Source organism: Dermacentor variabilis, chromosome 7 (assembly GCF_050947875.1).
Source record: "Dermacentor variabilis isolate Ectoservices chromosome 7, ASM5094787v1, whole genome shotgun sequence".
Taxonomy (NCBI): domain Eukaryota; kingdom Metazoa; phylum Arthropoda; class Arachnida; order Ixodida; family Ixodidae; genus Dermacentor; species Dermacentor variabilis.
This window is the reverse complement of record NC_134574.1, coordinates 68,377,929-68,395,407: the sequence shown is the minus strand read 5'-3', so window position 1 is coordinate 68,395,407 and position 17,479 is coordinate 68,377,929. Positions and strand designations below refer to the sequence as shown.

Sequence of the window (17,479 nt, the reverse complement as noted above, 5' to 3'; positions counted from 1 at the left end):
AAATTATCCTAACTTGCGTTAACTTAACAGCGTAGGCCTTCCTCGAAACTGCATCGAGGTGTCACTCACGAAGAAACGAAGCTTTTAATCTGCTCTCTCAGTTATCTCCTCACTTGTGTTGCCCAGGCCCTTCATCCACCATAACCAGTCTATGCGACAGCTGGGCTCGTGCACCAATTGGCATGATACTCGCTAAGGAACACAGAGACGCCTCGTTCAAATCGCGCTGGAGACCGCTGATTGATTGTTTCCTCAAGCATAAGTATCACTACAGTGAAGAGCGCAAATGGATCGCAATTTATTTTATTTGAGCGGCGAATTGCTCACTGGAAACTGTAACGAGCGCCCAGTGAGGAGGACAGAAATTAATATTCCGGTTTTTAGAAGGACCTGTCCGACTTTTTTGAACTCCCTTAGAAGCTCTCGAAAACGCTCTCCGTCAACGTTCGGCTCGTTGGTCTAGGGTTATGATTCTCGCTTCGGGTGCGAGAGGTCCCGGGTTCAAATCCCGGACGAGCCCATTTTTTGCTTTTCCCTTCTGCATTAGTATTACTTCAGAGTCTAACGCTAAATTATCCTAACTTGCGTTACCTGAACAGCGTAGGACTTCCTCGACACTGCTACGAGGTCTCACTCGCGAAGAAACGAAGCTTTTAATCTGCTCTCTCAGTTATCTCCTCACTTGTGTTGCCCAGGCCCTTCATCCATCATAAGCAGTCTCTGCGACAGCTGGGCTCGTGAACCAATAGGCATGATACTCGCTAAGGAACACAGAGACGCCTCGTTCAAATCGCGCAGGAGACCGCTGATTGATTGTTGCCTCAACTATAAGTATCACTACACTGAAGAGCGCAAATGCATCGCAATTCATTTTATTTGAGCAGCGAATTTCCCACTGGAAACTGTAACGAGCGCCCAGTGACGGGGACAGAAAATAATATTCCGGTTTTTAGAAGGACCTGTCCGATTTTGTTGCACTCCCTTAGAAGCCTTCGAAAACGCTCTCCGTTAACGGTCGGCTCGTTGGTCTACACAAAGAAGAAGAGGCTTGTTCTTACGGCCACGTTTGCGCTGAGCTCCGCTGGAAAGAGCGCATCGGTCCTTGGCCGAGGATCACACCCACCGTCATCTACCGATTCCGGTAATTATAAAGTCGTTCTTCCTCGTCTACCGACTGGCAACACCGTCCTCAATTCAGTTTTCCTGCATGCTGACCTGGCAGGGCGGCCGTATCGAGCCCCGGACTTTCGCGATGCTCTCCTTTCAGTGCTAAATGCAACTGAAATACTCGGCGCTGGACAATACTAGATGAGCCATTTGTGGTTGGTGACACGTGTTAATAGCATCGCGAAACAGAAACTTGTCGACAAAGGCATGTTGTTGGTGAAAGGCCTCAAGTGCCTTGTCATTGACCCGGGATGCAAGAATATCAAGATGAAGCTTCTTTGGCTTCCCCCACACCTCGAACAGAGACGGGTTGTTGAAGCGCTAGAGCCATATGGCACAGTGCAGTCCATCACGAGAGAAATGTGGCGGTGTGACGGCATGGAGGGCTGGCAAATGACTAACCGAGACATGGCGTTCACATTGAAAGATGGCGTTTCAGCCGGTAATCTGCCACATCTGTTGAGCATATATGGCCACCAGTGCCTTATCTTGGTACCTGGCCGCCCTCTACTTTGCCTCCGGTGCAACAGAGTTGGGCATATCCGGCGACAATGTCGAACACCACGCTGCAGTAACTGTCACCGCTACGGTCACCCTGCAGATGCATGCGTCGGAACCTACGCTGACAAGCTTCGTGGAAATAGACCAGCTGAGGCTGATACCATCACCGATCATCTCATGGACGTGAGCGAAGTTGTGGATGCAACTGGAGAAACACTCCCTGAGACTCATCGACAAGAACAGATTAAACCGTCATCGGCTGACATTAGCCTCAGCCAGAAGCCTGCGACCGAGGAGGAGACTAAGGCACCTGACGACGAACCAACTGTGTCTTGGGCAGAATCTCCACCAGTTCAAGATCGCCCACTGTCAGTGAAATCTGGATCGATGTGCGAGGCCGCCAAGAAGCGTCCAGCGCCATCCAACAATCCATCGCCCTCGGCAAAGGAGGCTCGCGTTCCCAAGGTGTCAAAGTTGACAAAACCGCTCCGGGGAACACCTACACCTGCTGATGTCCCTTGTGTTAACGTGCACCAAAAAGTCCATAGTGCTTCACCTCATCAAGAAGGGAGTGGTGCACCTCTGGAGCAGCGTTTAGACGCTGCACCTACATAGGTAATCATGGCGGGCGCTCTTCCCTTCCATTTTGGCACTTTAAATGTCCGTGGCTTACGAAGTAAGCGACGGCAAGTACAGCTTCTTCATTTGTTACGCAATAGAAAATTAGATATTGCTGCTATCCAAGAAACAAAGATTGAATCCGACGAAAACACAGAAGTAGCTCTATCTCCATTCATGTCTGACTATAATGTTTGTGTCAGCCATGCAGTAGGCGTTTCCGCAGGCTGTATGTTATTTGTTCGCAAACATTTACAGTGTGATTTCCTACATTTGTTTATAGATAGGGAAGGGCGCCTAATCTGCTGCGATATTGTTATCAGTGGCAAGAGCTTTAGATTTGTGTGTATTTATGCCCCGAACAAGTTACGTGAACGCGAGTGTTTCTTCTTATCTCTAGAAAATCATTTCAGTACTGATCGTGTATTGGTCCTCTTTGGAGACTTTAATTGTGTATGTAACGCGCAAGATCGTACGTCACTGAAGCTGAGACATGATCCAAGTAGTGATGCGTTGCAACGCTTGATATGTGATTATCAGCTTGTGGACATTGGGGAAAATGAAAAGGCGGGATGTCGATATACGCACTTCCAAGGTACCTCGCACGCAACGCTTGACCGAATTTACGTTTCACTTAGCGCGCTACCACTTATTCATGGTTACACTGTGCATCCTATATTCTTTAGTGACCATTGCCTATTCTCAGCATCTTTTGGCAGCCGTCGGTACCAAAGTCGGCGTATGTGCTGGGAGCTGTGGAAGTTTAATAACCAGTTACTTTCGCGTGAGTGTTTCTTAAATCGTATTACTGAGCTTATAGCTCATGTGTCTTGCCGCAAAGACTTGCCACTCTTTGCTTTGTGGGAAATATTCAAACAGGAAGCTAAAATTATAGCTATCGAAGAATCATCAATATTAGCCTTTGAAAAAAAGAATAATTACAAAGCATTGTATAGACTTTTGAGTGAGTTGCATGAGCTTGAATGCATACATCCGGGTCAATATATTGATGATATTCATAAGGTCAAGGCACAGTTACAAACTTTGAACGCAGAGAAATACAGAGGTGCACTAGTGCGGGCGCGAGAGCAGCGTTTCCTGGAGGAACAGCCTTGCAGTAGGGCCCTTGGTGATGAGCGCCGACACGCGCTGTCTAAACAAATACTAGAAATAGAGTATGGTGGAATCATTGTTAACGAGCCCACTCTAATAACTAAAGCATTTTTTGAACATTACCAAAAACTATTCCGAGACCATATGCCATTGGATACAGATGCTGCCAAAAAAATTGTATCGTTGCTGCCCCAGTTAAATCAGGATGAGTACGATTATACAAACGAAAACATTGATATCAATGAGTTAACTTCATGCATCGATTCGTTAGAGAAGGGCAAAACGCCCGGCCCGGATGGCCTTACTGCCGAATTTTATCAGTGTTTTCGTTCCCTCTTATCGCCATTATTACTTCAGGTGTACCGAGAGGCCTTGGAAGTAGGGTACCTAACCGCCACAATGTACGAAGGACACACCATCCTTATAGCCAAAACCGATGATGAACAGAAATTGCAAAAAGTTGACGGATATCGTCCTATCTCCTTATGCAATGTGGATTTTAAAATTTTTGCTAAGGCATTAGCTAACCGTTTGCAAGTTGTAGTAAGATCTGTGGTCGGTGATCATCAAACATGTGGCATCAGGGGACGGTCATTCAGATGAACATTCATGTTGCGAGATCGGTGCTAGAGTGTGTAGCTGAGGGGATTGGACTGGTGGCAATGGTACAGCTAGATCTGGCTAAGGCGTTCGATAGGATGAATCACTACTTCCTGTTTACTTTACCAGAGCATATAAATATCGGATCTCTGCTCCTTAGAGGCGTGAGGATATGTTATGCTAATGGCTCAACGCGGCTTATAGTGAATGGCTCTCTCTCCGATCCGATTAGGCTTTTATCATCAGTACGAGAAGGATGCCCCTTGTCACCGCTTCTGTTCTGCTTGTATTTAGAGCCACTTTGTATGGGCATTCTTAAAGAAAAAAATTTCCAAGGGTTTAAATTACTGACTAATGAGGTTCGGGTTCTTGCGTATGCAGACGACGTGGCCTTTTTCTGTACCGATAAAAAGAGTGTAAACACTGCTCTTGCAATTACAGAAGAATTTTGTGCTGCTTCTGGTGCAAGCGTTAACTTTGAAAAAAGTTCAGGTTTTTGGTTTGGATTATGGGCCACAATGCCATCACATTACGCAGGAATTCAATGGAAAGAAGATCTGCGTTATTTAGGTGTGCCTCTCTCACAATATAGAAATAGCAACGCTCATTGGTCGGGAGAAGTTGGCAAAATTCAACGTAAAGCGAATTCATGGCGAGGGCGGAATTTTTCAGTGTTTTTCGTGCTGAAGTGTGTAACGTTTTCTTAGCTTCCCGTCTTATGTATGTGCTCCAAGTACTGCACTGCTCAAGACTTCGCCTTCAGGCCCTGCATCGCGTATTTGCAACATTCATTTGGAGTTCGAGATGTGAATGGATGCGGCGCGACAATCTGTTTCTCCCCCTTGAAAGTGGTGGTCTAGGATTAGTACACCTCTTCGTCAGGCAAATTGTTTCTCGCCTGTTTTTCTTTCGAGGCAGTGACCATCCGTTCTTGCGTGAAATGTTGCAACTGCGTTTAGTTCATTATGTTCCTAACATAGTAGTGTCATCAAATGTCAAAGATGTCCCACAGGCTCCTTGGGGCTTTCTCAAGGAGGTTGTTGATACATTGCTTTTCTTGAAAGTTAGATTCAGCCTGGAGTACGTGTTCACAGCGAGTCGAAAAGCAATTTCTGCGGCACTGGTTGACTCTATTTTCCCAGATCCTTTGTATCGTGCACCTTATTTAAATCGACCTTATCAGGATGTACTTAAACGCGTCCGAAAAATGTGTGTGCCTCCTGGAGTAAAAACTTTTTTCTTTAAATTACATTCGGAAACACTCCCTGTTAAAGCTTGGTTGAATTCGAGGGGTTGCTTTGTGCCGTGGTCCACAAACTGTCGGCTCTGTCCACGTGCCGAAACCATAGATCACTGTTTCATAGACTGTAGGGACGCTGTATTTTTTTGGGACATTCTCCAACGGACACTTAAAAAGGACATTGACATGACTCCATACTCAATTAGGTTTCTGCCGTTTAAGGTTACAGGTGGTCCTCCCTATGACATGTTCATTGTACTTGGTTTATATAGCCTGTGGAGAAGTATACTCTGTGAACGCCATGCCGAAAGCCCACGAACTACAAAATCCTTATTTCGCGAAAGTGCTGCGTATGTAAGAAGTGTGTACGCCGTGCAGGACCCTCCGCCAGACTGGATGCACTTGTTGGATGCACGTGTGTGTTTGCCTGAGTTTTAAGTGTGTAGTTTTGTCCACTTTGTAATACACCTTCAGTTTTCTTTTCCATGTAATAAAGAAAAATAAAGTCGGCTTGTTGGTCTAGGGGTATGATTCTCGCTTAGGGTGCGAGAGGTCCCGGGTTCAAATCCCGGACGAGCCCATTTTTTTGCTTTTCCCTTCCGCATTAGTATTACTTCAGAGTCTAACGCTAAATTATCCTAACTTGCGTTACCTGAACAGCGTAGGACTTCCTCGAAACTGCAACGAGGTCTCACTCACGAAGAAACGAAGCTTTTAATCTGCTCTCTCAGTTATCTCCTCACTTGTGTTGCCCAGGCCCTTCATCCACCATAAGCAGTCTCTGCGACAGCTGGGCCCGTGCACCAATTGGCATGATACTCGCTAAGGAACACAGAGACGCGTCGTTCAAATCGCGCTGGAGACCGCTGATTGATTGTTTCCTCAAGCATAAGTATCACTACAGTGAAGAGCGCAAATGGATCGCAATTTATTTTACTTGAGCAGCGAATTTCCCACTGGAAAGTGTAACGAGCTCCCAGTGACGAGGACAGAAATTAATATTCCGGTTTTTAGAAGGACCTGTCCGATTTTGTTGCACTCCCTTAGAAGCCCTCGAAAACGCTCTCCGTCAACGTTCGGCTCGTTGGTCTAGGGGTATGATTCTCGCTTCGGGTGCGAGAGGTCCCGGGTTCAAATCCCGGACGAGCCCATTTTTTGCTTTTCCCTTCCGCATTAGTATTACTTCAGAGTCTAACGCTAAATTATCCTAACTTGCGTTACTTGAACAGCGTAGGTCTTCCTCGAAACTGGAACGAGCTCTCACTCACGAAGAAAGGAAAATATTAATCTGCTCTCTCAGTTATATCCTCACTTGTGTTGCAGAGGCCCTTCAGTTACCGCAAGCAGTCTCTGCGGCAGCTCGGCTCGTTAATCTATTGGTATGATTCTGGCTAAAGTACGCAGAGACCCCTCGTTCAAATCGCGGCGGTTGTTGAACTTATTGATTGTTTCCTCAATTATAAGTATTACTACAGTATCACTACAGAGAAGAGCGCAAATGCATCGCAATTTATTTTATTTGAGCAGCGAATTTCCCGCTGGAAACTGTAACAAGCACTCCAGTGACGAGGACAGAAAATAATATTTAGCTTTTCAGAAGCGCCTGTCCGATTTTGTTGCACTCCCTAGAAGCCATCGAAAACGCTCACGGTGAACAATCGGCTCGTTGGTCTAGGGTGATTGCACTTCCCGCAACGGCCGTGAACGGTCGAGGAATGTTTCGCTCCTCGGGGGCGGTGTCAGCGTCTATGTCTAGCCGTGGAAACATGTATGCAGCCAGTGCCAACCAGGATTATGAAATTATGTTACCTGCTCTACCAACCGGTCGTATTGTTCTAAACGCTGTATTTTTTCATGCGGATGTTCGTGGAAGACCCTACCGTGCAGAAGATATTCGTGAAGCACTTGGTGCTGTTGCAATGCTCCCTGACGTTAAAGCGTTAGGTGCATACCAAATGAACCACGTGTGGGCGGTGACGCTGAAGAATACCGAGGCTAAGAATAGGTGGCTTTCTGCAACTGAAGTGACCGTGAAGGAGCGCCGTTGTCTCGTTGTAGATCCAAAGAGCCAAGATGTCCGGCTAAAGCTGCATTAGGTCCTTCATTATGTGGACGACGAAGACATAGGGACCGCGTTTGCACCTTACGGAAAAGTCACCGAAGTCGCAAAAGAGCGATAGCGAACGGAACGGTTATCGAGCAAAGGTTCTACTACGCGTATTATCAGTCTTGAGCTCAAGGCAGGCTACACGAAGGGAGGCGTCCCACGTCAACTACGAGTAGCAGGTGACCTGACGTTAGTCGTAGTGGCTGGAAGAGCTCCGCTCTGCCCACAGTGTAAAGGGACTGGCCACATACGACGCGAATGTCGTGTTCCTCGGTGCGCGCTGTGCAGACGCTGAGAAAGAGTGCGTGAACAGTTACGCGAAGGTTACAGGCCAATCTGCGTGGAATGAAAATTCAGAACTACAAATGGATGAATCGAAAGCTGAGGATGTTGCCACCAACAAGACCAGAGAAGCCGAACAAGAGGAAACACCCCCTTCGTTGCATTCGCCCAACGTAAACAAAAAGAAAAAGGATAACGGTGAGCAAGTTGTACAACCTGCGCTGCCTCCTCGACAAAAACCAATGCGTCCAACAGTTCAGAGAAAAACCCATCAAGAGCCAGTCAACGCCTCTGGAGAAATCCGAAGATGTCGACATGAAGGATTCGAAGACCGGTGCAGGGAAGAGAACACGTGAGGAAACAGCAGCAGCGAACGCGGCCTCAAACGAGCCCTCTGCCGGCGAGCCACCCCCTAAGAGGCGCAGCACGAGCTTCAAGCTCCAGCCGAACGTACCACTGGACCGCCATATTCCGGGGGGCACGTAGCCCCTTGGTTCGGTGAAGCCCGGGTCAGCCTCCTGGTTCCGACGCTACACATGCTAAAAGTGGGCGAGGACAAGCTAAGGGGCTGGAACCCTACTTCCTTATATCTGAGGCACCCATGGTGTGTTTGCCCGTGGCAACTGAAGATAGAAAAGCTTCCAGTCAAAAATGTTCAGCCTCTCACAGAACAAGGTCAGCGCCATGGACGTGTTTGATCATTCTCATAAATGGCAGTAAAGCTTGACGCGCCGCTTAGCATAGGCACGTTAAACGTGCGGTGCCTTTCTGCAAGGCGTCGACAGTACCAAGTAAGCCGTCTCTTACTGCGAAATGACCTCGACATCGTAGAAATGCAAGAAACCAAAGTCAAAAGCCAAGATCAAACAGATCGCATGGTCGAACCTTTTACTCGACGCTACTATGTATGTGTGTGCCACGCAGTAGGCTCGTATGGAGGGTGTGCGTTGTTACTACGCAGCTCCCTGGGAATCGTAGTAGAGACCGTGACTGTGTGTAAAACTGGGCGGTTAGTTGTGTGTGATTTTCTTTTCTCTGCTTTGATGTGGCGGGCAATATGTTTCTACGCGCCTAACAGAGAAACCGAGCGCTCAGCTTTTTTTTCAACGCCTTGAACCCTTTTTAAAATCCGAAAGAGTGATTCTAATGCTTGGCGATTTTAACTTTGTGTGCTTTTCAACACATAGAATAAAGAATGAACCGGTACGCGATAATAGTGCCATGAAATTAAGCGCGACAATTCAGGATCACTGCCTAGAAGTTATTGGTCATATTGCAGCTGGATGAAAACGGCCACCGTACACTCACTTCCAACTCACAAGCCATGCACGCTTGGACAGATAATGCGTATCTGCAAATATAGTGCCACTGTGCCAAGATTACAACGTAAAAGATGTTTCATTCATCAATCACAGTTTGTTTATGGTTTTCTTAGGAGCATAGCACAAAGGGTCGTCATTCAGTTGGACACTCTGGAAGCTTAATGATAAGCTTCTGAACAATGATAACTTTGTGAGCAAAGCAAAAGAATGCATAGAAAGCCCACTGTAAAAAACAGATAGTTTCATCGCTGAATGGGAGCAGTTCAAACAAGAGATTGAAATCATTGCAATCGAGAGGGCATGCACACTACGACGCCGTGAAAGAAACAAAGAAAATGTGCTCCGTAGTCAATTAGACTATTTCTGAGTGCAGAAGGCACACAACGAGGGGCATTAAATAATGAAATTAAAGATCTCAAGAACAAACTGGAAACAATAGATGTCGAAAAATATGAGGGAGCTATTGTTAGCGCTCTTGGCGAAAGACTGTGGTTGGGAGAAACGCCTACCAAGCGCTCACTAGCGGATGAGAAAAGTTATGCCATCAAAAATGAAATAAAAGAAATAGAGTACGAGGGTGTTATTGTAAAAGACAAACGGGTAATTGAACTTGCATTTGTAGAGTAGTTTAAAAATCTGTTAGGCCATAAAATTGATATTGCAACCACCTTTGAAAATGTCAACTTAATGTCAACTTAATGCCAAGGTTAGACGATGACGTGAAGAGCCGCCTTGAAACAGATATTACCGTACGCGCATTTGAAGATGCAATTGATGAGTTATCCGTGGGCAAATCTCCAGGCCCGGATTGCTTAAGCAGTTGTTTTTACAAAGCTGTTAAAGTGGATCTGGCAAAAGCCCGGCATCATGTAATAACCGAAGCATATAATGAAGATGAAATGCCCCAATCTTTCAACTGTTCGCACGTTGTATTAATACCCAAGATAGATGACCCAGCTAAACTTCTATCGGTCTCGTCCTGTCGACCGATAAGCTTAAGCAATGTAGATTACAAGATATCTAGGAAAGTACTGGGAAAAAGATAACAAACCCTGAGAAGTGTTTTGGTAGGACCCCACAAGACATGTGCGATCAGGGGGCACTCTATATTTACTAACATTCATGTTACCAGAAGTGTACTTGAATACTGCCATTTCTTTTCAGAACGGGTATGAATGCAACAGCTTGATCTAGAAAAAGCTTTCGACCGTGTATCACATCAAATTATTTTTAGTCTTTTGGAATATATTAATGTTGGGTTTGTGATTGCGAGTGGTGTGAAAATGTGTTACACTCACAGTTCAGCTAGCATAATTGTCAAGAAAAGTGTGAGCGAAAGTTTCAAAGTTCAGTGTAGTATTAGGCAAGGGTGTCCGTTATCATCATTTATGTTTGCGATTTTTCTCGAACCTAATTCTGCTTAACGATTCTTAATAATGACACAATACATGGTTTCTAATTACTCGCCAGTGAAGTTAAAATGCTGTGTTATGCTGACGACATAGCAGCCTTCCGTGGCGATAAGGAAAGCGTTAAGGAGACCGTTAATGAAGAACTTTTTTCCTCGCTCACGGGCAGTATGATAAATTGGAACAAACGTTTAGGCTTCTGGCATGGGCCGTGGGAAAACACCTCAGATTATTTCGCTAACATGAAATGGACTGTGACACCTGTCAGATATCTCGGAGTGCCATTAGACCATCATCGCGACACCACGCAATAGTGGAACGATATAATAATATTTGGGGTTTTACGTGCCAAAACCACTTCCTGATTATGAGGCACGCCGTAGTGGAGGACTCCGGAAATTTTGACCACCTGGGGTTCTTTAACGTGCACCTAAATCTAAGCACACGGGTGTTTTCGCATTTCGCCCCCATCTAAATGCGGCCGCCATGGCCGGGATTCGATCCCGCGACCTCGTGCTCAGCAGCCCAACACCATAGCCACTGAGCAACCACGGCGGGTAATAGTGGAACGAGGAAACAAAACCTGTTAGGGAACAAGCAGATAAATGGGGGGGGGGGGGGCGGGATTTCTCCGGTTTCGCTCGTGCTACAGTTTGCAACGTGTTTTTAGTCGCGAAAGTGTGGTATGTTCTTCAAGTGCTTTCTATGTCTCGTACCAACGTGGAGAATTTGCACAGAGTCTTTGCAGTGTTCGTGTAGCGTTCAACATGGGAAAGATGCAGCAGAACTCATTTATTTCGATCAGTCCGTAGTGGCGGACTAAGTCTATGTCATTTATTTCTCAAGCAAGTTGTGTGAAGATTTATTTTTTGCGCGACCAAAATAACGGATTTCAGCGAACAATTTTAAAATTACGAATGAGTGATGTAATTGCTTAAGATGTTGTATCAGATGTCACAAAAAAAGGGTGTGTTCGCGGCTTTCTTCGTGAGGTCGGTATGCCTTTTCGAATGCTAAAAGTGAGATTCTCAATGGAGTACGTAAGAATTGTAGCTAAAAGGCGTTTATACAGGGATCTGATTGATATTATGTTGCCAGTGCCCGTACATCGTGCCATGTGTTGTGTAGGCTCGGAAGGAGACATGTTGAAACGTGTTAAAAGAATGACAGTCCGCTCCTCAATTAAGACGTTTTTCTTTCAGCTCAATACCAATACCTTGCCAGTTAAACCGTGGTTGCAAGAGAGAGGACTGTTCGTACCGTGGTCAGTTAATTGTCTCATTTGTTCAAAGCCTCAGACAATCGAACACATTTTCTTAGACTGAAGGGATGCAGTATTCCACTGGGATGTCTTGCAGAGAGCGCTGAATAAAGAGCTCCATATATCACCTTACGGTATCCGCTTTCTCCCAGTTGAAAAAGAAAACGACGTGCCCTATGACATGATCATGACGCTGAGCCTACACAGCATATGGAAAACAGGAATGGCCGTACGAGATGCTGATGTGGACGCCTAACCAGCCAGACAATATTTTATCGAAAGTGTTTCTCAAATAACAAACGTGTATAAATCTCAGGCTGAACCACCAGACTGGTTACCTGTACTGGATACACTGATGACCTTAAAGCGTTTTTGACACGTGCATTTCGAGAAGTATATGTAATGACTATGTAACACTTTGTTTTGTTCTTAACTTAGTATGGTGAATGTCCGGAGTATCTGTGATAATCCGGCAATAAAAAAAAAGAAGCTTGTTGGTCTAGGGGTATGATTCTCGCCTTGGGTGCGAGAGGTCCCGGGTTCAAATCCCGGACGAGCCCGTTTATTGCTTTTTACTCCGCATCAGTATTATTTCATAGTTCATCGTCGAATTGTCTCAACTTGCGTTACTTGAACCGCTTAGGTCTTCCTCGAAACTGGAACGTGTTGTAGCGAAGTGACGCAGCCGTTCGATATCTGACGCATCAGCTCACCGGGGAGACGAAGATGAATGGGGATGAGCTCTGGCAGGGACAAGTCAAAATCAGCCGGTACGACGACGAGAGTAGCATTTGAACAACTAGGTTAATTCACTTGGCATTTGCCGTAAGTTTAGACTGTACAAAATATCTACAAACAAAACGATGTCATACCCGTCGTCGACGGCCTGCCTGACCGGCGTGGTCTCCCCTGGTGAAGTTGCGCCGTCTGCTGCTGTCTACTTACTCACACCTCAAAAACTACTCGAACTATCCCTTAAATAAGTTTACAGAGTATCCAAGAGACACATTTCTCCACCAATGGGCTATTTCGTTACTCCGACCAATCAGGCAGGCCGACAACATCCAATACGCGTCAGAGTTTAAGGGGCCAAGAAATGGTCGCGTCAACACTCCGTACACAAAAGCACTCTGACCATAACTAATCAGCTTTTGACAGCCGAGCTTGGGCAGAGGTCGCGTCAGGTGCACGTGTGATGTCAGGCGTGGCGGCGGCGGTCGCCAGGCGGCAGCACATGCCCGCGGCGCTGTCGCGGTTATTCGTGTACAAAAGTTTCCCCCCCGCGTCGAGGAGCCCACAAAATTCCCAGAAAGAAAGTAAAGAGGCCCGCGGTATACTCTTTTCGCGACAGTGTTCTCACTCACGAAGAAACTAAAATAATATTCGGCTCTCTCAGTCATCTCCTCACTTGCGTTGCACAGGCCCTTCAGCAACCGCAAACAGTTTCTGCGATAACTCGGCTCGTTAATCTATCGGCGTGATTCTCGCTAAGGTACACATAGAGCCCTCGTTAAAATCGCGGAGGAGGCCACTCATTGGTTGTTTCCTCGAGCATAAGTATCACTACAGAGAAGATCGCAAAGGCGTCGCAATTTACTTTCTTTGAGCAGCGACTTTCCTACTGGAAACTGTCACAAGCACCCATTGACGAGGAAAGAAAATAATATTCTGCTTTTTAAAGCGCTTCTCCGATTTTGTTGCACTCCCTTAGAAGCCATTGAAAACGCTCTCCGTTAATGTTCGGGTCGCTGGTCTAGGGGATTCCACTTCCGGCCACCACAGCGTGCGGACGCGGAATGTCGGCTCGCGAAAGGGAGGATATTGCGGCCCAAAAGGGCCGCGGTCTCAGGTTTATGGATGCTGCTACACAGGATTATCAGATTATTTTGCCGCAATGGCCGAAAGGTACGACCGTCTCTAATACCGTATTTTTGCACAGGGGTGTCAAGGCGAGACCCTATCGTGCAGAACATTTTCGAGACGCGCTAGCTTGTCTGCAGCTGATGCCGGAAGTGTTGGCTTTAGGAGCCAATCAAATCAATCACCTTCAAAGATGAAAAAGAAAAAGCAGAAGTTCCTGTCTACGGAAGCGTTAAGTGTGAAGGGGGTGCGATGTTTGGTGATTGACCCACGCAACCAAGACGTACGCATGACGATCTACTGGCTGCTGCATATCACACCAGATGAGGACGTGCGAGCGGCGCTGGCACCCTTCGGAACAGTGACCGAAATGTCAAAGTAAAGGTGGCGTGTAGCCGGATGCAGTGACAAAGGGTCGCACACAAGACTCGTGTCTTTATGTTTGAAACCTGGCCTCACCACAGAAGATCTTCCACATCAGCTACGCGTCGGCGAGGACCATGCACTCGCGTTGGTGCCTGGCAGAGCACCGCTCTGCCTCCGCTGTCACGGCACCGGTCATACACGGCGCGAGTGCCGCGTTCCACGTTGCGGGATCTGTCGTGGCTTCGGCCACGAAGATACCCAGTGCGTTCGAAGTTACGCGAATGTGACAGGGTTTGGCAAGAGCGACGTGATAAACGAAAACCTAAGGAAGCAAGCTGACGCAGAGGACACAGCTGGGGAGGGCGGGGTCCAGCCTAACTCTGAAGAGGTGCCAGCCGCTACGAGCCATCACAAAGAGCAGCAGGAGGAAGCCAGCAAAGAAGACAACATGGCACAGAGGCAGGCGACAGAAAGCTGCAAAGAAGGCGAAGCTGTGCTGGGAACCGCCGAGGAGGCCATGGACGACAGCCCTGGAATCGTCGGGGGCAGCGCAGAGGCGGTAAATAGCGGCCACTCAACCGCTGTCTCAAAAAGACCACGAGTCGAAAACGTTGGAAATGCTGGAAAAGAAGAAGACCGGAGTGCAGCTGAAGGACCGCCTGCCAAGATTACCACCTCTCGGCGGCTTTCGCTGAAGCCCAAACCGAACGTGCCGACGGACAAGAGGACACCGCCAGCAGAGCCCCTTCCATAGGGGGCCCGCTGGTAGTAAAGAACAAACCGAGGGTGGATCACTTATTGATTGTTTCCTCGAGCATAAGTATCACTACAGAGAAAAGCGCAAAGGCTTCGCTATTTATCTTATTTGAGCAGCGAATTTCCTACTGGAAACTGTAACAAGCACCCAATGACGGGGAAAAAAAGTTCGGCTTTTTAGAAGCGCCTGCTCGATTTCCTTGCACACCCTTAGAAGCCATCAAAAACACTCTCTGTGAACGTTCGCCTCGTTGGTCTAGGGGCTGCTTCCGGCCCCCGAGCGTGACGGAGGTATGACGATGGGGTCCGCTGGAGCGGCTTCAGTGTCCATTTCTGGTCGCAATAACAGGGTTACGGAAGTGGAAAACGACTACCAGGTTATTCCGCCCAGTCTCCCAACGGGGCATTTAGTTTTAAATACTGTTTTTTTTTGCACGCGGATATCAGGGTCCGCCCTTCCCGTGTGGAAGAGTTCAGAGACGCGTTAGCTAGGCAATCGCTGCTCTCTGATGTTATCGCCCTGTGGCCGTATCCGATGAGTCATGTCTGGGCCATCACGCTGAAGGATGCGGATGCCGTTAAGAAAATTGCAGGCGGCGGTGAGCAGCGCGTCAAGGAATGCCCCTGCTTGGTTATTGACCTTGAGAACCAGCACGCACGGCTCAAGCCCCATTGGATGCTTTACACCATGCCGGACTAGGACGTGCTTGTCGCACTTGCACTGTATAGAAAGGTCTCCGAGGTGGCCTGGGAGTGCTGGCGTGTGCATGGCGTGTCAGAGAAAGGTTCAACGGGCTGGATGGGCACGCTGAAATTGAAAGCTGGTGTCAAACTCGACGACTAACGTTAGGTGTGAGTTGGCGCTCGTCGGTGTAGCTGCAAGGACTCCGTTATGTGTTCGCTGCTGAGGTACGGGACACATTCGCCGGGAGTGTAAGGTCCCGCGTTTCGGAGCTTGTCGACGTTTTGTTCTCTAAGACGGTGAGTGCCAGCTACTGATGCGAGCATCGCCCGGCCTGGAACCAGTGAAGATGCTTCGGGGCATTTGATGGATGAGGCAGATGCAGAAGAGACAGTGAGGATAACTGGACAAACGGCGACGAAAGATAGGCCTTTGTTTACGCTTCTGATTAAGCAGAAGACGACGAAAACGTTGACGTCTCCTGCAGTAGTGGCATCTCCGCTAGTGCAGCGTGACTCCTAAAACGATGGCAGTCACAGTGCGGTGGCCGATGCGAAAGTTTCGCTGAAAACCCCGGAACACGTGGAGCCTCGCATTGCCGACGCCATGGACACCGACGATGAAGCGGCTGCCCTCACCGCTGGAAAATGGCCCCACGAGGAGAGCGCCGGTGAGAACTCGCAGCCTGGTGGTAGCAGTGAGGAGCCGTCGCCAAAAACCACAGGAATTTGACGTTCGTGGTTTAAGCCGCGGCCAAACATTTCGGCCGAGTCACGGCAAGCGGGTAAATTGCCTCCGTGATTTATTTTCTGTGTTCTGTTGAATTACAGCGTCGCTTGTGCGTCGAACGACATACGTAGTTCTTTTTCCGCTCACACTTTGTGTCTGCGCGCATGTAAAATGGAGGATGCCATGTGGAAGTGCCTCAGACCCCTTCTAGACAACCACCAGACAACCGTTTCGGGGGCCAGACAGACATACGGAACATCATTGCGGAACTTGAGTCGGGAGAGTCACATGGTCGAGAGAGGTAGGCCGTACGCGGATCGGGCCCATTTTTATAACGTAAACGTATGGTAGTCGAGCTAAGAGCCCCATTGCGTGTAGCAACTTTGAATGTTAAAGGGCTGGCAGCAAGAAGGCTGCAGTGTCAGCTTAATCGCCTGCTTCTTGATAATGGCCTTGACGTAATAGCTGTGCAAAAATCAAAGAGAGAGTCACAATAACATGCTGACCATATGGTGTCCCCTTTCCGCACCAACTTTGAAGTGTGCGTGTGTCACTCTGTTGGGGCATCGGCTGGATGCCTTCTCCATTCGCAACACATTAGGCATAAGTGTGCAGTCTGTATTTGCATGTGTAAGTGGTCACCTCTTGGTTGTTGATTTTTCCTTTTCAAACTTACACTGGCGCGTTGTGTGTATTTATGCCCCAAATTTTGAAAGTGAACGTAAATGTTTTTTTTATTCCATTCAGCCGTATTGAATTGTGACAAGGTAGTACTTCTATTGGGAGACTTTGAGTGTGGGTGTACTGCTACTGATCGAGTGAAGTGTAGACCAGTGAGGAACAAGAGCGCTAAATTTTTGACTAAAATTGGGCACGATTACTTATAGGAGGACGTTGGAAGTGTGTTTTCGGCTGGAACACAACCTCAATACACACACTTCACACGCAAGATTAGATAGGCTGTATGTCTCTGCTGATCTCGTGCCGCTATGCACTGCCTATGATGTAAAATCTGGGTCATTTAGTGATCATTGCCTTGTGAGTGCTACTTTTGGAACGAAGGGAAGGAAATCATGCTTTAAGTAGTACCTTTGGAAAGTAAATGAGAAAATTTTAGACTGTGTAGAATTTGTGAAGGAAATTAAAAGTGCTCTTGACGGTGTACTAGCTGCGCAAGCGGACTGCTTTGCAGTTCAATGGGAAACTTCCAAAGAAAGAGTGAAGCCTAGAGCAATAGAACAGAGTAGCGTAATTCGGTATAAACCGAAAGAAAAAGAAAAGGACCTTCGCGAACAGCTCGAATGCTTGGTTAGGATGGAAGCCAATCAGCCAGGAAACTTTATTAAAGAAATAAAAGACGTGAAGTGTCGCATCGAAAGAATTGACACTGACAGGTACATAGCGGCAGTTAGACACTCAAGGAGCAATAACTTGTGGGCAGGCGAAGCGCCACAAAGCGGGCGGTA

At 47.4% G+C, this 17,479-nt stretch overlaps 2 protein-coding genes and 4 non-coding genes across 6 annotated transcripts; all 6 read left to right on the top strand.

The window, feature by feature from the left end:
* The first annotated feature begins 448 nt into the window (after window positions 1-448).
* On the top strand, window positions 449-520 carry TRNAP-CGG (transfer RNA proline (anticodon CGG)). Its single transcript has one exon. It is a non-coding gene; the product is annotated as a tRNA-Pro (tRNA).
* A 788-nt stretch (window positions 521-1,308) lies between these two features.
* Window positions 1,309-2,283, top strand: LOC142588686 (uncharacterized). Its single transcript, XM_075700508.1, has one exon. The coding sequence runs from the start codon at window positions 1,309-1,311 to the stop codon at window positions 2,281-2,283; it is 975 nt and encodes a 324-aa protein (XP_075556623.1).
* Window positions 2,284-4,717: 2,434 nt separating this feature from the next.
* Window positions 4,718-5,677, top strand: LOC142586832 (uncharacterized). Its single transcript, XM_075697700.1, has one exon. It carries the CDS (start codon window positions 4,718-4,720, stop codon window positions 5,675-5,677), a length of 960 nt encoding a protein of 319 aa, XP_075553815.1.
* Window positions 5,678-5,747: 70 nt separating this feature from the next.
* TRNAP-AGG (transfer RNA proline (anticodon AGG)) lies at window positions 5,748-5,819 on the top strand. Its single transcript has one exon. It is a non-coding gene; the product is annotated as a tRNA-Pro (tRNA).
* A 498-nt stretch (window positions 5,820-6,317) lies between these two features.
* Window positions 6,318-6,389, top strand: TRNAP-CGG (transfer RNA proline (anticodon CGG)). The gene has a single exon. It is a non-coding gene; the product is annotated as a tRNA-Pro (tRNA).
* Window positions 6,390-12,108: 5,719 nt separating this feature from the next.
* Window positions 12,109-12,180, top strand: TRNAP-UGG (transfer RNA proline (anticodon UGG)). Its single transcript has one exon. It is a non-coding gene; the product is annotated as a tRNA-Pro (tRNA).
* Window positions 12,181-17,479: the final 5,299 nt, after the last annotated feature.

What these genes read in the sequence shown, in the direction of transcription:
- LOC142588686 (XM_075700508.1), top strand. Translation starts at nt 1,309, where the DNA reads ATGAGCCATTTGTGGTTGGTGACACGTGTTAATAGCATCGCGAAACAG.
- LOC142586832 (XM_075697700.1), top strand. Translation starts at nt 4,718, where the DNA reads ATGTATGTGCTCCAAGTACTGCACTGCTCAAGACTTCGCCTTCAGGCC.